General features: G+C 38.4%; 1 protein-coding gene across 3 annotated transcripts in view; it reads right to left on the reverse strand.

Annotated features, from left to right (window-relative positions):
- Window positions 1–24434, reverse strand: part of LOC127450024 (netrin-1-like) — a 71191-nt gene that overhangs the window by 34293 nt on the left and 12464 nt on the right. For all 3 annotated transcript variants that reach the window (XM_051713727.1, XM_051713728.1, XM_051713729.1), the window contains exon 3: window positions 6365–6553. In XM_051713727.1, the coding sequence (XP_051569687.1) occupies window positions 6365–6553 (189 nt within the window). The remainder of the gene's footprint in view (window positions 1–6364; window positions 6554–24434) is intronic.

A 24434-nucleotide genomic window follows, 5' to 3' on the forward strand; every position in this document is an offset into this window, starting at 1 on the left:
ATAGCACTGTCATTTGCAGGGGCAGTGCACCGTTCTCTCTGATCAAGTTTCCAACGTAAAGACTCTTGGCAAAGGTAAGCCCTTGCAAATAAACCCTGAATAATGTTCGACTACATCAAAAGTGCTCTGGCAAAGCTGTTAGTCAGGACGATCACACGTTAAATGTGAGAATTTCTTTGTGCGCTCGCTCTGCCAAACGTTTACCATAAAGCTGCTTGTTTGAAGTCTCAACTCAACTCTTCCCATCAGGCATTCAGCCATTTTTTTATGTAGCCAGGGACTAATTTGGAAATTGCTTGAAGTTCTCCAGCGAGAAGTTGATGAATATTAGCAGTCACTTCTTGAATTAGTAACAAAGGCAATTGTTTGTCTTAGATTTATGCTGTGAACAGTCGTATTAGTGCCAGAAACCTGTTGCTCTGAGACATTTCATCATTCATCATTTGACATTTTCTATCTCTGCAAGTTATGAATTGCAGGTTCCTGTAATTCAACTGGTCATGAGTTTGATTCCCAGGGAACACGTCTACTAATATATTGTATACTGTAGCTTTTAAGGTAGCATCCTAACTAAAATGGAACCATTTAATTGACTGATTTGGAATGCTCTACATAGGCACTGTATTAATGGTCACTAATGCACGCAAGCACAAATAACACTCTTCACAAGAAGCACACAACTTGACAGACTTGCCAATATTTGAAGTTGATTCCAATAGAGTTTGGTGTTAGCACATATATCTAAGTGAATCCAGTACTCTGATAAGCACATATAATACATAGCACATAGGGTTGGGAACCAAGAACCATTTATTTTTTTCAGAACCTATTCCATTCTTTTTTTAAATACCAGAAGCATTTGACTTTCATGACTTGCCGTTCCGTTAACAGTTCTTGAACACGCATTCTTCCGCAGCTGCGGACAGAACACTGTGCTAAAATACAGTATTTTGGTAGTGACAGTTTCCTGCACTACCATTAAGCAGCATTGCAGCGCCACTATTGAATCTACAGTGCAAAACATACATTGCGACCAGTGTAGCTTGATTCCCGAACAAATGACTATTATGAGATTGTTCTTTTGCACTGACAGCGCGAAACATACAGCAAGAGCAGTGTAGTCCGATTCTTGAACTAATTGCTCTTATGAGACGATTCTTTTGAATCTGCAGCGCAAATCATACAGCATGACCAGTGTTGCCCAAATTTCTGAACATATGACTCTTATGAGTCAGTTTTTTTTTTTAAGTCTACAGTGTGAAACATACAGCTTGACCAGTGTAGTTCGATCCCCGAACAAATGACCCATATGAGATGGTTCTTTTGAATCGACAGCGCAAAACATACCGCATGGCCAGTGTAGCCCAAATTTCTGAACAAAGAACTCTTATGAGTCGGTTCTTTTGACTCGACAGCGAGAAACATACAGTACAGCTCAACCAGTGTTGTTCGATTCCTGAACGAATGACTCTTATGAGCTGGTTCTTTAGCATCTACAGTGCAAAACATACAGCATGACCGATGTAGCCCAAATTTCTGAACAAATAACTCTTCTGAGTCAGTTCTATTTAATGAATGAAAAACCTATTGAACTGCAACTCATTCATATAAATATATACTATCCAACTTGAAATGAACTAAGAACTGTTACTGTATACTTAAGGTTGTTGATATGACAATGTGCAGTTTAATATACACATTATGAGTTTTGTAAAAATGAATGAATTAATAAAATATATATTAATTTAAAAGGAAAACACACCTTGCAAGTATCTGTCTGCTAAAATATGAACTGATCTCATCACTTCGAAACAAACTGCTGAGGGCAGTAAAAAGAATTGCGTTTCTTATTTCGAAATATTTCTTTCTCAAAAGTACTATAAGAATCGTAACTGGAATCCTTAAGAGGATTCGGAATTGGAGCCAGAATCGCCAAATTCCTTACGATTCCAATCCCTAATAGGGCATCCAGATATTGGATAAAATAGTCCATAGATGGACCTGTTTTTAATCTATTCTTTAGAAGGTTGAATGAAATTAGTATATTTATAATATATTGTATATTTATATCGACAATATAATCTTGCATTGCCTTCTCCGCTAAGGATACATGCGATGCCCACCTTTTGGAACAGCCTTTGACTCAGGAGCATAGCTACAGTATGATGCCTTAAAATACTGTCTAGGTTGGCAGCTAACTAGGTTTTGGAACAGAGATTATTTGTCACCACCATGACACTTAAAAAATGCTTGATGGGCCATTTTCCAATTTTGCTCTGAAACAAAAGTTCTTGAACTCAAATAAAACTTTGAGTGACAGCAGATTGTTCTGTAGGAGAGGGATGGAGTTTTGATTTAAACCAAATGAGAACAGCAGTTTCTCATGTAACAATATTTAACACTGCGTATTGTTCACAACAGTAAATTGACAGCACCGAGGAAGAATTGCTTGACATCATACTTTGGCATTGTCATAACTGTAACACAATTAGCAGCGTTTTAGAAGTGCATCATATCCATTTGGTTTACTTTCACTGTTGCCCATCACTGATAATGTAGGTGATGTTAAAAAGTACTATACATTGTGGTGGGATGCTTTGAATTTTAATGCCCACTCAACATTCACTAAAAAGCAGCTATAGTTTTGCACTTGAGCAACCCACCAACCAGCCCACATCCAGCTGAATTACGACACTGCACTTACGCCTTCACAGACGACCCTACAACTCTACAGTCCATAATCTAAACCAGAACCACTAATAATGTGGCGGTAGTAAGAAGAGATGCTGGGGAAGTAAGTGTTAAACAGTGTGGAGTAAACTTAAGTTCGAATGGCTGTTGAAAAGTATTAGTTCACCCAAAAATGAAAGTTCTGTCATCATTTGCTTACCCGGCATGTTGTTCCAAATCCATAGTATCTTTCTTGAATTTTTTAAGAACTTCCTGAGCCCTTCTTTTATACATAAGTAAAGTATGAGAACTGCGGCTGTCAAGCTCCAAAAAAAGCAACATTTAAGTATCATAAAAGTAGTCCAAACAACTTGTGCGCTATATTTCAAGTCTTCTTAAGTCATACGATAGCTTTGTGTGAGAGAAATACCAATTGTTTAAGTTGTTATTCAGTGATACTCTTCCCCTCTAGTAGACTGTTAATGGTAGCAACTGGATAACTGAATCAGTGAGTGAAACCCAATTCAGATCAATCAATTTGAGAACTAATTATTTTAGACCATTTTTGTGAACTGAATAAATCAACATACTGAAAAGATCCGACTCAAAAAAATTATTCATTTACAAATCAGGCATCACTACTTCTCTCATTAACGGCAAGGAGAGCTTGGGCGGATTAGATGATTTTTTTATTTCATTAATGACTTAAAAGTTGGTCTTAAAGCACAAAGGCTGAACGGAGAAAATCGAGATATTGCAACGGAATAGCGTAGCTCTGGTTGGCGACATGGTGTTTACACTGTTCTTAATGAGGGATGAAGTTAATCTGGGAAATAAATAATGAGACATTCCAGACAGCCACTGACAATGGACCTGGTTTTGGGCCTAATTTGTCTTTCTAGGTGCTGTTACTCCTTGTTATTTACAAGCGATATACCCTTTCCCTTCCAAATGACACCCTAAGGAATTTTCATACATTGCTGGCATGATGTCGCATTTCCTGTCCAAAACAAGCACAAAGAGATGGTTGACTGACTCGAACAATAAATACGGCAGTCCGCTAAATGACATCACAATGTGAGGAGTTTGTCACCTGAGAAGAGTGGAGCAATCAGCTTGGGTTTGGTTTTGATTTCTTCAGCCAAAACTTAAGAATGGCGACTGGAACTTCTCAGCGTTTCCCGGACGAACTTTGCGGGCCATATATGTTAAGGTCATTCCAAGAGGCAAAGCGAGGGTGCTACTTTAGTAAAACTAGCTTGCCCGTATCCCTCCCATCTGGCTTCCAAGCATCCCATATATAGCCTGAGTAAATGTTTTGGCTGGCAGGGAAGAGTTGTTGAAAACCATTTGTAACCTCTCCTGAATCAGATGCATTCCTCTTGTGATAATACACAGTAACGTCAATGAAACACGGGCAGTGTTTGCTATCCATCACATATGCGCTTTGGATCCTGACAGTCCATGAAAATTAAGCTACTCCAGTGATTGGGTAAGCAGCCTCTCATATCAATTATGCTGCGGTTTGTTGAAGCTTTCCGTCCATCAGACTCCAGGTTTGCTAGAGTCAGATGAGAATTCAAGTTATCTTGGCATAAATGTGGGAAAAATGCAATTGCACAGAACTTTTTGTGAGTGTCTGGCCATTGGGACAACATGCAAAGTGTCACTGAGGGACTGACATTGTGAAATTCACCTGTCAGTCAGTACAAACCCTGCTGAAAAGACCACCTCTTTTGGGTGCTGGTCCCCTTTTATCAAAAAGACCATGGGTTAGGTTAGGGTTAGCCAGTATAAACCAGTATAGACCAGCAGAATTGCATGCTGCACTGCAAAAAAATCATTTTCTTGATTAGTATTTTTGACTTGTTTTCCAGTAAATATATACAAACATTCTTAAAACAAGATATATTTACTTGACCAGCAAAATGGAATAAAATATTTTGTCTTGATTTCTGAGAAATCTAACTAAATTTACTAACATTTATGCTTACAGTATAACAAGAAAAAACTATTTGCCAGTGAGGTAAGAAAAATAATCTTAATTCAAAGGGAACACAAGTTAATTTGCTAGTCAAGTAAATATATCTTGTTTTAAGAATATTTAGATATTTAAAAAAAAAAAAAAAAAAAAGACAAAAGTGCTTACAGAGAAAAATATTTTTTGCAGTGTGGTTAAAGGGATAGTTGACACAAAAATGAAAATTCTCTCATGATTTACTCACCCTCATGTCATCCCAGATGTGTATGAATGTTATTTCTTCTGCTGAACATAAACAAAGATTTTTAGAAGAATATCTCAGCTTTGTAGGTCCATACAATGCAAGTGAATGGGTGCCAAAATTCTGAAACTCCAAAATTCCCATAAAACGAGCATAAAAGTAATCCATACAACTCCAGTGGTTAAATTCATGTGTTCAGACATGATATGATAGGTATGGGTGAGAAACAGATCAATATTCATGCAATTGTTTGTCATAAATTGTCCTCCCTGCCCATTAGGTGGTGATATGCAAGAAGGATGTGATTAACCAAAAACAGAAGAAGAAGAAATTGAAAGTGAATGTAAAGTGGAAATTGGCTGAGCAGGGAGGAGAATTTATAGTAAAAAAAGTACTTAAATATTGATCTGTTTCTCACCCACATCTATTATATCACTTTTGAATATATGGATTAACCACCAGAATCGTCTGGAGTACTTTTATTTTGCCCTTATGTGAATTTTGGAGCTTCAAAATCTTGGCACCCATTCACTTGCATTGTATGGACCTAAAGAGCTGAGAAATTCTTCTAAAAATCTTCAATTGTGTTCAGCAGAAGAAAGAAAGTCACACACATCTGGGATGGCATGAGGGTGAGTAAATCATGAGAGAATTTTCACTTATGGGTCAACTAACCCTTTAAGCTGGTCTTTTTGCAGGGAATGGAAACAATGCAGTGGATGAATTTCACGTTTTAAAACTCCAGTGTTGGGGTAGCTACTTTGAAAATGCTGCTAAAAGCTTCTCATAATTTAAAGGAATACACTCATGCCATCCCAGATGTGTATGAAAACAAGAAATCACTATTTTATTAACTGGATTGACAAACAATAAATAGTTTCTATCAATCATTTATTTGAACTGGTTGAGTTACATGAACTAGCCGAAGGATTTGGTTCACTAAAATGAATCGGACTTCCAATGCTACATTTAAGTGAATTGGTGAATCGTTTATTTGAATTGGTTCAATTACATTAACTGTCCGATCGAACTGATTCACTATAATGAATCGGACTTCCCAACGCTACATATAAGTGAATTGGTGAATCGTTCATTTTCACCGGTTCAGTTACATGAATCATCTGAACGAATCGATTCACTGAAAGGAAACAGACTTCCTTATGCTACATATACACTAAGTGAAGCTGTGAATAATTCATTTTCACTGGTTCATTATGATCCACCTGAACAATTCACTTAAATGTTTGGGACTTCCCACCGCCTCATATGAGAGATATGGGACTGTTTTTATGTGGGTGCATTTGACTATATCCTCAGCTCACTTTGCTATATTTGACAATAAAGTGATGTACCATTTTGTGACTCTAAAGTGCAACTCGTTGGAAAAAGTGTCTCTTTACTGGAAAAGCTAAATTGTTGTGAAAATAGCAGAACTACTGTCATGGCACTGGTGATGACGATTGATCGCTTACCTTTGCATGCACGTCTGTGCGAGATGGCTTTGGTCATGTCTCGGTAATAACCCTCTTTACAGTAGTGGCAGTGGCGTCCGGCTGTGTTGTGTCTGCAGTTGAGACAGACCCCTCCACTCCTGCGGCCCGATAGCTTGTACAACTCCATGTTGAAGCGGCAGCGGCGAGCATGTAGATTACAGTGGCAGGCTATAGGAACAGATGGCGATTGAGAAGGAAAAAGGAGAGACAGAAATTTAGTGCCAGCTGTGAAATACTCACACACACAAATACATTTATACAGTATTTACTGTATATATATATATATATATATATATATATATATATATAGATGACGACAGAATTTTTAATTAAAAGCAAATTTTCTGTGGAAAGGTGTAACACCATTGTACTGAACAAATTTAGCCGTGAACGGTTGATTTTTGGTAAAGCAATCTGCAATAATTGTACAAATTAATTATCTACTTATTCTTCACTTGGCTAAAAAATCAGAGGGGGCACGCTACTGTGTTGATTATTTCTATATCCTAAATTCTACTTGATAGGAAACTTTTCCCATTTTTATTGGTGCTTATCTGTAAAACATGTGATGTACATATTCACTTTTACAGAGTATCATATATACATATTAGTGAGCAATGCTACAATTGCTTTATTGCTGTACTGATCTATGGGGCATACCGCTTCTGGCAATGTGGAATCTAAATCTGATGTGGGTTTTTCTGTCCCACGTTGATCGTAGAAGCCCCTCGACTCAGTTGGAGTGAGGAGAGGTGCGAATCAAAGAGCCGTTTGACTAGCACCTTGAGAGAGTTTTATTATTGTTATGACATCACTGGATCTCTGGGCATCAGTCCATTACAACGTTTCATTAAGAGACAATGGACTCATAAAACTGCTCGCTCCAGATCTTATGCACACACACCTGCTCATGGCTTTCACCTCTAACCTTTCCCAGCCATTGGAAATCAAGCTCATTTATCAAAATGTCATATTTCAAAATTCTTTATGGCAATATTAATGACACTTGTTGAAGCTTTTTACAGTTTGACATTTATTACTGGCAGTCCCTTTACTGTAACACTGCTAACCATTGACTATTCTGTGTCATTTAAATATCGCCTTTCTATCAAATTGCAAAGTCAAACAATGTTTTAAAACCCAGAGATGATTTCCCTTAAAGAAACAATTCACCCTAAAATGAAAATTGTTATCCAAACCTGCATATCTCCCTTTGTTCTGTGGTACACGAAAGGAGGAGTTTCAGGTGAGGTTAGTGACTAAATAGGGGCACTGGCTGTCTCACACACACACACACACACACACACACACACACACATGTTGGTACGGCTATCCTTATGAGGACTCTCCATAGACATAATGATTTTTATACTGTACGAACTATAGATTCTATTCCTTAACCCTAACCCTACCCCTAAACCTAACCCTCACAAAAAGCTTTCTGCATTTTTACATTTTCAATAAAACATCGTTTAGTATGTTTTTTAAGCAATTTTAATTATGGGGACACTAGAAATGTCCTCATAAACCACATTTATAGCATAATACCCTTGTAATTACCAGTTTGTAACCTAAAAAAATTTCCTCGTAAACCACCCAAACCCGCCTACACACACACACACACACACACAAAGAAAATAGGTGTTTAGCAGCTGTCAAGTTTTATCTTCCCAAAACCTTGACCACTTAAGCCACTCAACACACATCGATAACATTCCAGGCCTCTCTCTCTCTCTCTCTCTCTCTCTCTCTCTCTCACCGAGACTCACTACAGAAGCTTTGCTATGTTTTCAGGTAAGCGACTGGTGACTGTCAGAGAACTGAAAAGATGGAGCAGAAGTTGCAAAGATGGGGCAAAGTGTCAGGCTAAATGAGATGGTAAAAATGGCAGAAAACGAACTGTATCCCGACATTAACGCAACAACTGAGTGCTTCCCAGTAGTGCATGTGGACCAGAGAGAGCAAAAAATTCAGGAAAAAGAACAGGCCATCAGTGTTCATGAAAAATAGATTGTGTAACCAGGTGCCCTGGATTAACTATGGATCCTCAAATCACATTTACTGTATCGTAGATGCTGGTTTGCTGGTCTAAGCTGGATTAAGCTGGTTTAAGATGATCTCCCAGCCTGAAAAATTTAAGAGTGGCTCAAACCCTCTACAACCAGCCAACAGACCAGCTAAGATCAGCAAAGCAGCTTAATTCGTTTTTTTTTCCCAGCAGGGTAAACATCCTTCGGAATCATTAAATGACAATTGTGACACCCTATGGTACTGTGCACTTCATGAACACACACGAGTGAAGGCCACGTCCACATCAAACGCGCCATTTGGGACAGGGCCTCTTCCAGATGCTGTACGCACTTAAACTACATGTTTCCAGAGCATCTGTTATTTTGTTAATATGGAAAGTGTAACAAAGGCTCCAAAAGAGAGTGTGAGATTACAATGACGAATTATTTTTATACTCTCTGGAATGCTTTTGATGGCTTATGAAAAATGTAAGCTCACAGGAAAAAGGGGAGGTCTGAGTCACTCATGATTCTGGGTAAGGTGACTAATATGATCGATGATTTGATAAATGGCTATGTGTGAGGAGAGAGCAAGTGTTCAAGGACAGGGTGGATGTATATGCTCTGCTTTTGTGAGACACACCATTAATGTTCTGCATTAAATTAACTTGCTGTTCTTTAATCCTATCAGAAATAATAGTCAGCTGTTACCACTTTAGTATGTGGGTTTGCAAACACATCAACTGAGGTTCTACCAGTTACTAGCTATAATTGGCTGTTGAGGTAAAATGAACTCTTTAACCATTGTTATTATTTAGTTGTACTTATTATTTGGCATCACCCTCAAAATTCTAATGACATATTTCCAAGCAATTTTTAAAAGCTTTTTAAAAGCGCTTAAAAATGTACTAAAAATGGTGTATAATTTAATAGTCTACTTGTTTGTTAATGTAACAAAAAACATTAACAAACAAGATTACATAGATCTTTATTGTTTATTTAATTGAAATAATTATCTTTTTTTAAATCAATGTAATTTGTCATGAGAGATAGTACTAAAACTTAAAAGTGCAAATTAATTACAATTGTGCATAAAATGTGCCTTTTTAAATATTTCTTTGACAGTAAATTGAAAGCTTATTTATTGAAAAACTTTTTAGAAAAAATACATTTTTAAATTAAAGATCATAATTTTAAAATTCACACTACCCTCTCACATCCACATTGCTGTACTTGAAACAGGTTTTCCCCTACTCTACTCTTTAAAAAATCTTTCCTCTCCCGCGTGGCCATCTGGAAAGGCCTCTGTTTGCCGTGTGCGCTCTGATGTAATGACGGGTGAGAATTAAGGGGGCGTTTCCGTAATGGGCCCTGCTCTGTAATTGTTTGCCAGCACCAATTAAAGGGGCAATCAGACCTCCCTGCTTTTATGTTTGTGTAACTGCTTGCCGCAGTTGCCTAGCGAAAGTGTGATATAATGTCTCAACCAATGCAATCTGACCAAATAAAACCACAGCATGCCCTTAACTGAAGAGAAACAGCATAGAGCTTATTCTACTGCTTACTGACTGTGAAAATGCACTACAGCATCAGAAATTAGCTGAACATCAAAGAGCAAAAGTTGTTGTGACCTTTGAAGGGTATCATCATTAAGGCTGTTGAAGTTATTGGTTTACTGGATAACACCATGGATTATTCAGCAGTTTAATAAATTGAGTGATGTTTAACGATTTGAGTGTGGCATTAAAATACAATAAAATGAATTATTAGCTTAAAGGGTTAGTTCACCCAAAAATGAAAAATCATTTACTCACCCTCATGCCATCCCAGATGTGTGTGACTTATTTTCTTCTGCTGAACACAGTTTAAGATTTTTAGAAGAATATCTCAGCTCTGTAGGTCCATACAATGTAAGTGAATGGGTGCCAAAATTTTGAAGCTCCAAAATCCACATAAGGACAAAATAAAAGTACTCCAGATGACTCTGGTGGTTAAAACCATATATTCAGAAGTGATTTGATAGGTGTGGGTGAGAAAAAGATAAATATTTAAGTGATTTTTTACTATAAATTCTCCTCCCTGCTCAGTCAGTTTCCACTTTCACTTTCTCATTCTCCTTCTTCTGTTTTTGGTGATTTACATTCTTCTTGCATATCTCCACCTCCTGGGCAGGGAGGAGAATTTATGATAAAATAAAAAAAATTACTTAACAATTTATCTGTTTCTCACCCACACCTATCATATCATTTCTGAACACCTGGATTAAACCACTGGAGTCTTATGGATTACTTTTATGCTCCTTTATGTGGATTTTGGAGTTTTCAAATTTTTGGCACCCACTCACTTGCATTGTGAGGACCTACAGAGCTGAAATATTCTTCTAAAAATCTTAATTTGAGTTCAGCAGAAGAAAAAAAGTCATACAAATCTGGGATGTCATGAGTGTGAGTAAATCATGAGAGAATTTTCATATTTGAGTGAACTATCCCTTTAAAGCTTAATGTCAATATCTCTGCACCTACTCTTTGCAATTCTTTTTTTTGTTTGTTTTTTTTTTGCTTTTTTCCCTTTATCTCCCAGTTTGGAATGCCCAATTCCCAATGTGCTTTTAAGTCCTCGTGGTCACATAGTGATTCGCCTCAATCCGGGTGGCGGAGGACGAATCCCAGTTGCCTCCACATCTGAGACCATCAACCCGCGCATCTTATCACGTGGCTTGTTGAGCGCGTTGCCACGGAGACATAGCACGTGTGGAGGCTTCACGCCATCCACCGCGGCATCCACGCTCAACTCACCATGTGCCCCACCGAGAACTAACCACATTATAGCGACCACGAGGAGGTTACCCCATGTGACTCTACCCTCCCTAGCAACCGGGCCAATTTGGTTGCTTAGGAGACCTGGCTGGAGTCACTCAGCACACCCTGGGATTCGAACTAGTGAACTCCAGGGGTACTCTTTGTAATTAGAGTACACCTTACACCTTTTTTACATTAATTTCTTTACAAAAATTTGCACACATCCAAATCTGTGTCTTTTCTTGCCACACATTATTTTACAAAAGAGCCATCAGATTAGAAAAGTAAAACAACTATGCAGAACTTTGAACTGGATGGCTATTTACAAGCACAAGTTTCTGGAAGAAAGTTGTTCCTTATGGTTAATTAGAAGCCTACTTGTTTAAAAAAATCTGTTCAGTGTTTTCATAATTTTTGTTAATATGTCATACAGTATATAGGTCAAAGAATGTGCAGGTGAAAAAGTAATGGCAACATGGCGGATGTAGTATGCCTGAGAATGTTTTTATAGGACACCTAAAGAGCGTACTTCATCAATGGTCAAGAAGTAAGTTCTTCATCAAATTCAGTACATACTCTGAAAGTACAGGAATTCGGACGCAGCCTTGGTCACACTAATTCGTAAAGTCGCTTATTGAGGTCACCAGCTTCTTATGGTTTGCAAAAGAAATTTTTGACACCATGGGACTGTACAACTATATAATTGTCCAATCAGTAATCTTCAGGTCTCCGTTCATTCCACGAATAAATATTGCTGGTATACTATGCCAGTAATAACATAACATGTAATGGATAATAATATATAATAGCCTGAATATCGCTGGACATTTTTCCTGTTGAGAGTGCTGGAAACGTCCCAGGTTATCCCGTTAGGAATCCTACGTTCACTACGCTCAAAGGGAACCATTCCAACTGTTCTCGGAAATGTAACTTGTTTCTCATGGCCTATACATCTTCATGTCACACTCTATTGACTCCTCGTAGAAACCCTGTGCTCTGTTATTAAACCTTGAGGAGATATTTTTAAATAAAACTTGCAGTACACGAGCCCCTTATACAGTTACTGTGACTTACTTGTTTGACTGCTTGGGCGGGCGTCGATAGAAAACATTGGCCCATAAAAATTTCCAATTAAATCTCTGGCTGACATATTAGTCGCGCTAATATTTCAGGGCTTCTGGGCAGTACGTGAAAATAAACAAAATAGGAGGGGTGTCGGCATGTTCCGTTAAGTAGACAGTATTTCCTTTTGGACTATAATCACAGCAAAAAATGGGCCATCTTATTGCATCAGCGTATAATTGCACAGCTTGTTAGTCTTTTGATTTATCTCTGTGCTTTCCATGTTCTCATGTTTGTTTTTATAAATGCAACACACCCACTGAGTAACTGGAGATTAATATATAGCACTTTCATATTCACTTTCATATGTTCCACTGTAATCAGGACGCGCTTCAAGAACCGCCTTCGGATGCAGTGAAGCACTGGGGAAAATCTCCTATTCAGAAGCTCTTCCAAATTCAAGTGAAAACATCTTGTCAAATTAAGACATCTAACATCTTAGAAGGAGAATGGAAATTTCATAGACATATTTTTCTTGGATCCTTATCCAGAATTTAATCATCTTAAATCCTAATTGGACTTTCACAGGTGGTAACTCAACTGTTAGAGCGCATTGCTAGCAATGCCAGGGTCAAGGGTTTGATTCCCAGAGAACGCATGTTCTGAGAAAATGCAGTGCATGATTGCAGTCAATGCACTGTAAATCTCTTTGTATAAAAGAATGTGCCAAATGTGTAAATGTAAGTGTTTTACCAGGTAAACGAATTAGAGTTATAGTATAATCATGTAAATGCAGGAAAAAACAAAATAAATGTGCTAATGTACACCAATGTGCTAATTCTACAAATGACACTAATTCTACATCTGAAAGTTAGATGTTAAGTATAAAATCCATAATTTTTAGGGTTGCCAACTTTTTACCACATGAATATGGAATACTTGAGCATTTTGAGTGCTTCAATTCAGGACATTTTAGCTGGGAAATGGGGGATGTTTCCCCCTTGAGCGTTTTGGCACTTAAAAAGAGGAAATATTTAAATATACGGGCTGTCCTGACTAATATGGGACAGTTGCCAACCCTAACACTTTTTTGCGACAACATTTATTTAAAATTTGGCAGTTTTACATGTGTTTCTGTTATGTTTGTTGCCTCTTTGCTGATAACTGTAAGGCTAAAGTTGATTACAAATCACATGCCATGTAAATTTCTCTTTGACAACTGTACAGTTAATTTCTTTGGCAATAAAATCTGTCTGAAAAATCAGTCTTATTAAAAGCTGAAATTCTTGAAACAATAAATCTTGGCATTAGTAGTGCAGAATAATCTTTTATTATTATTTCTTTAAAAAAAAACTAAAAAAACAATATTATTACATTTTAAATCAAAGTCATGTGATGTAACATGTAAACTGCCATTTTGTGGGCAGCCATGTGACAAAAAATACAATAAAAATGATGATAAATGAAATTTTTATGAAAAGGCACATTTTGTTCAGGTCATTTGGTATAATTCTGAGAAAACTTCTTGATATTCTTGACTCAAAAATTCATGATATTTGTAAAAAATATTTTTATATGAATTTTATATACAGTAAATATATATATAAATGATTAAGTTGCATAGAGTAAACGCTCCCGTATTCAGTCGGCATTTTAGTATTTTAAAGGTGCACTTATTAATTTTTTTCCTCATTAAAAATGTTTAACTCCTAAAGACATGAATTATCATTTTGCAATATATGTAGGAAATCATGAGCACTCACATTAAAATGAAGACTCCAGTCATATCAGTAACCTCATAAAAGCTGTATCATTCTACAAGGAGAGGGTCCGCACATGGGGGCTGCCATCTTAGAATCACATGACCAGCTGAATACTACTCGCTTAATCTCAGTAACCATCCTGTTATTTGACACTTTCACTCATTGATTAAAATAATCATGGCTGACTGTGAATACTAAATATCAACAATGGCATCTGAAACTGAAAACTATTGATTTTAAATGATGCTGCATCCAAGCCGCTAGGTGTCAGTGTAAGTCAAAAATGACAAAAAGACAAAAGTTACTGAGTGCACCTTTAATACCTTTTACTTGATAGCACTACGTAACTTTGTGCTCTCTAGTGACATCTGTGGTTGAAATTTAAAATTGCAAGCAATCTGCGGAAGAACAGTTTACGTCAGTCGTGTTTCGACACTACTGCTCTGGCGGATGAACCTCATGATTTGAGGTTACCTGAACATCGCCTGTGTGATCATGACTCGGAGAAATTCAGAGCCAGTCATTACGTGCTATTTTCATCTTGATATTATTATGTTGTACGATTAAACATTTAAAAATGAAATATTACTTGCTATGAAGATAAACCTCTCTTATTTACATATTTTTAATGAATTAATTGTACACTTTCTGACACTCTCAAAGCGTTTTACATAGAGAACAGGGGACTCTCCTGAATCACCACCAGTTATAAGTTTATTTTAATATGATTATTCAAATGTTTTATCGAATATTAATGTTTGTATTGTATTATACTTATCAATTTAATAGGTGAAACTCATGATACTGCTGATTCAAGTTCAATGTAAGACTTTATTTTTATTACATTATTAATCTCGTCAACGAAATCAATGATGAAAACGTTTTGTTGATTAAAAGATTTTTGATTTCATCAACGATAAAAAAGACGAGACAAAAAAGGTGCATAATGAAGATTATTAAATTATTTTATTAAAGCATACTGTTGATGAAAATATGACGATAATAATTATACTAAAAGGTATTAATAGTGCAAGATATAAACAGGAGAAGAAACATCTTGAGAATCTGTAAATAGAAGAAGATATTAGATATGGATTCATTTAATCCATTAATCCGGTATGTTGAGAATTTCTCCGCTTGAGCTGCATGAGTTGAACTTGCTAATACCGACAAAATGAACCGCTTTGAAACGGGGTAAATACTTCATTCAGACATGAATAACCTATTTATACATGAGTCATCAATATATCCACAACATTTATGAAACAACTTACATCTGCACAACAAAACGAATGAACATGTGAACTTGAATTAAATGATGTGCTAGTCAGAATAATCATAATTTGCGTTGAGTAACTTGCATTGTGAAACACGCTACATGCAATGTAATATCCTTTCACAGAAAATGAAGATCTTGCATGAAGATTTCAGAGTACAGTCGGCTAACTTCTAAAAAGTAGCTAATTCTTCCGTCTATACATTATTATTTCAGGAGCTCAGGTTTTTCACAACAAGGACAGTAGGCCTATGTACATTTATACTGTATGTTTGACACATGTTTAGAAAAGGTTTATACATTTTTTTTTCTAAATATTAGAATTTTTGATAAAAGTTTGGTCTGTTACCGTTTGACACTTTTTTGTCCATTTTGCACGTCATCATCAAGTAAAAGATATTATTTGCGTTTAATAAATTTGTCATTTTTGTCACGAGTAAAACTGACTAAAATGAATGAATATAACATGACGAAATATTGACTATTTTTAAAGAACATTTTTGTCAAAAGACAAACTGACAAACTAAAAAACTGAAAAAATGAACACGGCAGTTGATAAAGCAAGTGAAACTGTAGGCCTAATAATACTGTAAACTAAAAACATAAAACGAGCAATAATGGGGATTAAACATACTTTATTAAACATAAAAATAATATGTACAAGCAGCCAATTTCAGAAGACATACGTATTAGTAAACATGCACAGTAACTTCCCCTGACAACGGATCACGATCAGTAAACATACGCGTAATGTTCGATTCATAAAAGCATGACAACCCTACCAGATAACCTACTGTATCCAATCCCGAGCATTATAGCAGGTAACCCAAAAGGATTACAGATAAACATCCATCAGACTGCAGCAATGCCATCCTGAACTGTGTGACAGTGACTGACTGAACTGAACAGCGTTCTCAGCCGGAACACGTGACAGCCGGCACTTCTTTCCTGTGTTCACGGACATGACATCATGACGCAAAGAAGAACAACATAAGCCAGCGATTTTATGCCAAATCCGACCCGACAGCTCAAAATACAAATTATTTTTATAGTCTTACCGAAATGAATCGGGGTAAGGTAAGGACATTGTTTTTAACACTGATTGTTTATGTACTTAATCAATAATGGCAATTTGTTCATTTTTAACCAAAAATCTTATATAGTTCAGCTTTAAAGTCATTAAATCGTTAAATCGAAAAGGCAATTAATTTTAACCAACATGGACTCTCAATAAAGATTTAAAATTTTTGCCACCTTATTCCACTTTATTTGTCAATGACCATTTGGCTGAATCTGCTATCTCTCTATGGCACAGTGTAAACATTATCCAAGTTTTGCCTAGCCTCAGATTTCTTACAGTTGTAAGAAAGAGGTTTTTAAAGGCTGTCCCACTGTGTATTTACTGTACAAACCCTGAGCAAATTGTTCCTTCAGTCATTCAGTCCACCTCAATAAAATATCACAAGCTGTCTCAGAGGTGAAAGAGGACGACAAGTGGAATTGAATGAAGAAAAATGCTAGATTGAAATCGAGCACAAGAAATAAAGACATTCGTTGTAGCACTGGACACCAGACGCTGAGAAGAATTTGGCATGAATGGATCGGCTTCCCCACGGAACATAAATCAGTTTGAAAGAGGGAGACCTCAATGTGAGCTCTTCCCATCGTTTTTGCATTCCTTCTGTTTTTCAGGCCCATTTAAATCATCCTCGCGACAGGCCAACAGGCTGCAGATGTATGGCCCATCAGTTCCACTGCAGCTGAGTCCGGGGTTCAAATCCCCAATGATCCGTAAATAGGAATCTCCCTCGGTTCACACCATGATGTGGCATGGGACAGGAGGATTGCACGTTTCCACTGCAGGTGTCGTCACTCTGCGACGTCCTCTGGTCTCATTCTCTCTCACCAGCTGAGATTTACAGCCCTTGAAAGGCACTATGAAGCCTCATTGACGCTGCATTTCTGGAATGCAGCTATGCAATGAAGAGAAAGCTTCCATAATGAGCTTTACAAGGTGCAGTTGACTTGGGTGATTGAAAGGTAATGGAGGAACATGTGTGTCTCGGTAGTATTGCTGAACTGGAGTGTGGCACCCCTCACCGTTTAAAACATACAGAGGCTCAGTTGAGCTATATATATATATATATATATATATATATATATATTGGTGGGGGGGTTATCACATTTATTTATAAAGATAGTGGAAATAGGATAGGAGACGATAAGTAGAGGAGGTAGGAAATAGATCTGAAATATCATGAGATGGAATCAAACTTGCATCGTCCACATAGAGCATATGTGGTAACCGCTCGGCCAGAGCTCTGACAGAGCTTGTCAGATGTCTTGCAATATGTCTTGCAATATTTATGCCATCTGTATTATAGTATGACGAGCGTGATTCGGAGGATGCAATTTTCCCATTACATTTTACTCCAGGTTTGGGGTTTGAGTTGGGGGGTAAAGTTTATAAAACATACATTCCTCTTCACTGTATTACAGCCTGTACATCTGAAACAACTCACTACACAACTCGCTTTTGGTGCCTCTCTGTGGACATTTCACCCAGAAAATGGAGCACACACGTGCCTATACGCCCAACAACACTTACCGCTTTGGTCACTGGAGGAAGCGTTTTCAGCCAATTTCGATGATCACAGACTGATTTTAGCTCAACAAAATTCAGCCTACTGGTTCCGATTTCACTGTGAGATCACCCTGGCAGTTCCGAGGTGAAATGTCCGCTGTATGGCGCTAAAAGTGAGTTCAATGTTTTTAAGGTTTGTGAGGTTTTTAAGGTCAATCCTTATGTATCGAGTGTCAGAAAAAGCATATGTGAGATGAAAAATGCAATTGCTGAAGCAACCACGTCATTTTGTGGTGCCTCTATGACACTTAAGGCTCAGTGAAAAGTGTTTATGAACTGATAAACTGCCGTTTTACTCGTGATTTGTGCGAAAGAGAGCAACAAACATACATCTGTGTAGTACAGAATTTATGTTGTTTTTATTTTCTTTCATATTATTTTACTTTCATTCTCTATTTTCATTATATTCATTTTTACATAGCCTATTATTTTTCATTTATATATTTCTTCTACTGTTTAATCTTATGTTGTGTGCTGTATTGTCTTCACAAGTTAGAGATAAAGAGCTGTCTCCATTCAAGGTCTTAACGTCACGGGACGATGTTGTGAAGCAGTAATTTTCCATTGTCTTTTGCTTGGTATAATAACACTTGTTGAACTTGGGCTGGTCAAACAAAGTCAGGCTGAGCGTTGAGAAAGGCGCAGCTAAGATTATTCAATAAAGTCTGCTCATTTTTACCATCACTTCATCTCCTGACTTCTGCTACTGCATATTCCCCTGCTGACTCTGCCTTACTCTTGGGCTGGTAGAAGAGTGAGTTCACATAACAAGCTGTTGATGTTGACTAGTTTTGTATATCAGATAGAACTCTGATATTTGGATATATTTACTATCTTCTGATGGAGAGAAAGGTCTAGTGGAAGAATGGATCTAACTCTTTGAAAGAAGCTTTGAAAAGCTCTGGGTACCTAAAAACCACATACATATTTAAAAGCCAAACACATTTAAGGATTTATAAAGTTAATGATATAATCTGATCTATATTATATTATATTATATTATATTATGTTTTATTTACGTACTGTATATAGTGCCTTTCTGAAGCTCACTGACACTTTACATCTGAGAAAATATCAAAACAAGAGTCTGACCAGGGAAGAATCTAAAGCCGATAGAGCTACTAATTAAAGACAGAGAGCCTGCTGTCAGTCAGTCAATTATAGAAGCACCAAGAAATTGAGATAAAACGAGCAGTCTGGCTGAGATCTGTAGGCGCCTTAGTGTGCTGAAGTCCAACCAATCAGCCACACGCTCTCGCTGCCGTCTACCCCACAGCGGACAGGATGCTGAGTATAGCGGAGCTGTAAATTACAAACTCCAGGTGACCATCCATACTAACTGTGGTTTGACCATCTTGTTGCAAGCCTCTCACACTTAACTGCACAAACGTTCTGTGAACTATAGAATTTTTTTAATTAAAGGGATAGTTCAACCAAAATTGAAAATTCTGTCATCATTTACTCCAAACCTGTATGACTTTCTTTCATCTGTGGAACGCAAAATGTTATAGATATCACTCAAAGATGCACTGTAAATGAATGGTGACTGAGGCTACTATTCTGCCTAACATCTCCTTTTGTGTTCCACAGAAGAAAGAAAGTCATACCGGTTTATAACAGCATGAAGGTGAGTACGTAATTAAATAATATTTATTATCAGGGGAACTATCCCTTTAAATGGCTTCTACATTGATACAGTGTTCCAACTGAAGATTCAAAGATTTATAGATTCAAAGACTACTAACATACCAATAAAAAATACCACAAACGCTTTACTAAATTATTTGGAGAACTGAAATGGAAAACCAATAAAACATTTGTTTTTTAATTGCTTGCCAGGGCGTAGCTATGCGGTTGCTATGACTGTTATCATGATTTATGTGGTTACTATGTTCTGGGTGGTTGCTACTGTAGGTGGTTTCTTACTGGCTCTAGTCGAAATTGTATCTTCCCAAGTTTCTATCATATTCTGGTCTGTAGATATCTCTACAGGTCCCTCCTTCAATGTAAGAATTGTTTTGAAAAATAACAGCACACCTTACCTGATCAAACCACATAATTTGAGATAACATTCATGTCTGTAGCACAAATGGCTTGGGACAAGTCACATGTCAAAATTTAATACTTAAGGTAAGGGGTTTATTCCAAGCCTTTACACTAACTGACCAATAGTAAAGTGATGATTGCCTTATAAAGCACCACTATTTATAATATGAAATAACAATTGTGTATAGAAAGCCAAGGCCCACTGTGTCATATATTGCAATTAAATACACTTGTATCTAGGTGGGTTCAAGCCACCGGGTGGGAAAGGAAGAGGGAGAGAACTTCCTGCTGTGAGCCAGATGTACTGTAAGTTGTCCCTGGAAACACACTGAAGCCAATTACATCCTGAGCAAGAGAGCACACACAATGCTTTGACCTGTGCAACTGTTTGTCTGGTAACCCTTGGCTATGGCAACATGCAATATGTCATCGCTCTGTAACTGCCTTTCTGCATCTTTCAGTACAATATGGTACATCAATTCCACAGACATGTCTGAATGTTTGAAATATTTTATATACAGCTGAGTTGTAAATTCAAAAGTGGATCCAAAAGTACTTCAGGGTTTGATGTATTGGGAATGCCAAAATAAGAAACATTTAGACTAATAAAAATGTCTATACTATCTCTACACTACGATACTACCCTTCTCATAAATACAGCATGCTACTGTAAAAGATACTGGGTGCGTTTCAGTCAGTTCCCTAGTTCAGTTTTCAGGGTACTGATCAGTGAGTCAGCCATTTCTATGGTTGTCCCAGTCGCAAAGTCCTTCTAGTGCAGTGAAACATAGGGAGCTAGGGAGCTGACTGAGACGCACTGTTTAAAAGCAATTAATCAAGTTTTATGTGTATAATTTACTTTAAATTTGCATGAACATTTATGATTTAAATATGTCATGTGTTCAACTGTAGCTTCAATTTTTGTGCTGTTTTATAGCTTGTTTTCTTTGCAGTTAATATGTAGGGTGCTTTTGGTGCAGACCAAGTCAATTTTATGTTATCTTTATAATAATCTTCTTTATCTAATCATCTTTATTTCTCAGAGTGGCTTGTTTCCGATTAAATTGCCTTCGGAGTGCTGCTCACATTCTTGGAATCTCTTCCAGTGCTTCTGTGGCTGTTTTATGTGTATAAAGTTTTGGTGAGAAATTTCAAAGGACAGATCAGTGGCGTCACGACTGGGGTCTCTTGGGGGGCTTGAGCCCCTAATCTATTCTGCCAAGCCCCTGATCTTACATAGGTACCCCTATGGCAAACACTCCTGGGTAAACAATAAATAGCTGCCATTAGTACTCACGGTGATTATGCAAGCAATTTGGACCTAAATATTCCAATGTTAGGGGGTTTTTAGTATGAAAACAGACAATTTGGTGGTATTCTAGAAGTTGACTACTACATTTTTAAATGTCACAGATGCAAGTTTGTCTTTGAGGAACTATACATTTATTTATAGTGTGTAAAAAGGTATTTGCTAAGGAAATAGTGAGTTTTTCAGCTCAGGCCCACCAGCTCTGTTGAGTGATGTTGGCTTTTGTGCTTTATTTGGGTTGGTCACATGACACAAAATTCCCTCCATTTCCCATTTGAGTGTGTAGAGGGCAGACAGCATATCTCAACAGCGCTATCCTGCGGAAATAAAGGTCGCCATCTGGACAAATATACCAGTCATAGAGCTCAAGCTTTTGCCATGGTCTGAAACTTTGTCTTCATGTACACACACACACACGCACAGACAAATATGCACGCTATGGTAATTTTAGGCATAGTATCCTGTTAAATGGTCAGTTTATGCAGAAAGGATTTCACTCCGTTTTGGAATTCTAAGGGTGTCAGAGAATGTTGGGAATTCATTGGCTTCAATGAGAAATCGATTGATTTCAAGGACGTAGAAGATAAAATGCAAGGGTTTGCTGAAGTGATGATGCCATGATAGAAAACGCTGGAAAAAAAAATGTAAACTCTCGCATTTCTGCATTTTATGCTTGGCTTGCAGCTGTTTTTATGAATTCAAAAGGAATTTTATGCTGTGAACTAAAGTGTTTGTCCCTCAAACAAAGTCTTACAAATAAACTATGACACCATGACAGCAATTGATATAGAAAAGTAACGTGTTTTACTTATTTGATTTGTTACTGAACCATTATTTTACTTGTTACTTCCAACACTGGCTAGAACCAAACATTATTATTTTGACTTATCTGAAATACAGCTGAAAAACAACTTGACAGCACACAAACAAATACAGGGGGGAATTCACTAAGAATGAATTGCGGCTGGTAAAAGCACGGCTTATTGTCTGCGCTGGTTTAGCGCCTGATTCGCTAAAGGAATTATGCAGATCAGGCATCGATTCAAACGCTCCCACAAAATCACTGTTGAATGCAATCTGCACATGCAATTCCAGGACTGTACAGCATCACTCCACTACAGTGATCAAGACACCTGAAACATCTCTTTAACATGCCGAAAGTGTGCATGTGTCAAAGTGTCACGTTTTAGCACTTAACACTAGTTCTTGAAAGTTCTAGGTTTTGGTGATAAACAACCCTCAATTTGTGTAATTTTTCAGTAAAAAACTTGACGTCCATTGTGCATTCATTACCGCTATGACAGAAGCTCATTCACAGTGAAACACATGTTCAAGTTTTAGTGCTAAACACAGTTTATTGCAGTTCTTGGTTTTGGTGAGAAACAGCATGAAATTTAAGTAATGTTTCAGTGAAAATCTTGACATCCTTTAAACGTTCATGAGCACTATGAAAGAAGCTGATTCATAATGAAATGTGTTCAAATTTTAGTGCTAAACAACGCAAGTTATCATAAGTTCTAGCTTTTGGTGAGAAACAGCATCAAATTTAGTGCAAACTTCCAATTTGAAGCTTAACAGGGCCCACACGAATAACTCCTTTGCCCAGAGGTTTGCCGATTATGGAGTGTATCTTCCCGCTCGTTGGGAAATCGAAGCGGCTGCATCTCAAGGGCGAGCGTACATTGGAGTAGGAACATCAAGTCTGGGTTTCCATAACAAAAGGTGCACTCAGTAATTGTAACGAATCAGGAGAGGTTGGAGGATCTAAACGCAGTGTTTTTAATAAACAAAAGAAAACCAGGTAATGCAGAACATACAGAAACAAAACACGGGGAACAAACGTATAGAGTAACGCATGATACATGCAAAGACTAACAAAGGAAACAAGAAAAAACAAGGGCTTAAATATACAGGGGCAAACAAGGAACACCTGTGTAAACAATCAGGGGAAAACCAATCATAAAATGAAACTACAAAGGATTACAAAAACTTACAGGAAACAGGAACTAAACAAGAATTTCAACATAAAAGTCAGTGCAAACATGGGGATTATGTGACAGAACCCCCCCCCCCCTTTAAGAGCAGATACCAGACGCTCCAAAAAAAAAAAAAAAAAAAAATTGTCCATGGGGCGTGGGGGAAAACAGGCCATTCTGGGGGGCACAAGGGGGGCAGAGGAACAAGGCAACCAGAGCAGATCAGGTGGACGGCCAGGGAACCAGAGCAGATCAGGCAGACGGCCAGGAGACCAAGGAGACCAGAGCAGATCAGGCAGAGGCCAGGAGACCTGGGAGACCACCTCAAGGTGGAGACTGGGTCAGAAGTCCTGGGAGGTGGCCGCAGGGCCGAGACAGGGTCAAGAGGCCTGGGAGGCGGCCGCAGGGCAGGGTCAGGGTCAGGCAGCGGAGCCGCTGTAGGAATAGTCTCTGGGGAAGCGGGCGGAGCCGCTGGAGGAATGGTCTCTGGGGGAGCAGGCGGAGCCGTGGAAGACTCTGGGGGCGGAACCGTGGAACATGGGGCCGTGGAAGACTCTGGGGCTGAGCCGTGGAAGACAGAGTCAGGGAAGGCTCAAGGGATGAGGCCATGAAAGGCGAGGCCATGGAAGGCTTGAAGGAAGAGGCCGTGGAAGACTCGGGGCTGAGGGCCGTGGAAGGCTCGGGGCTGAGGGCCGTGGAAGGCTCGGGGCTGAGGGCCGTGGAAGGCTCGGGGCTGAGGGCCGTGGAAGGCTCGGGGCTGAGGGCCGTGGAAGGCTCGGGGCTGAGGGCCGTGGAAGGCTCGGGGCTGAGACTGGGGATTGACCTCTGTGGTCGTGAGCATGGGTGGAGACTCGGGAATGGCCTCTGTGGTCATGGGCATGGGCGGAGTCTCGGGAACGACCTCTGTGGTCGTGGGCATAGGCAGAGACTCGGAAACGACCTCTGTGGTCGTGAACATGGGCAAAGACTTGGAAACGACCTCCGTGGTCGTGTACATGGGCCGAGACTTGGAAATGAAAGCCTTTCTCCTCCTCCTCCTCTGGGAGGCCGAAGTTGGCAACGCTGGCTCTGGGACGGACGAGGCTGGCAACTCTGGCTCTGGCTTCCAGCTCGTTGGCCGTGGCAGGCGTGGACATTGGCTCGTTGTCCATGGCAGGCGTGGGCTC

The sequence above is a fragment of the Myxocyprinus asiaticus genome, chromosome 13 (genome assembly GCF_019703515.2).
Source record: "Myxocyprinus asiaticus isolate MX2 ecotype Aquarium Trade chromosome 13, UBuf_Myxa_2, whole genome shotgun sequence".
Lineage (NCBI taxonomy): Eukaryota > Metazoa > Chordata > Actinopteri > Cypriniformes > Catostomidae > Myxocyprinus > Myxocyprinus asiaticus.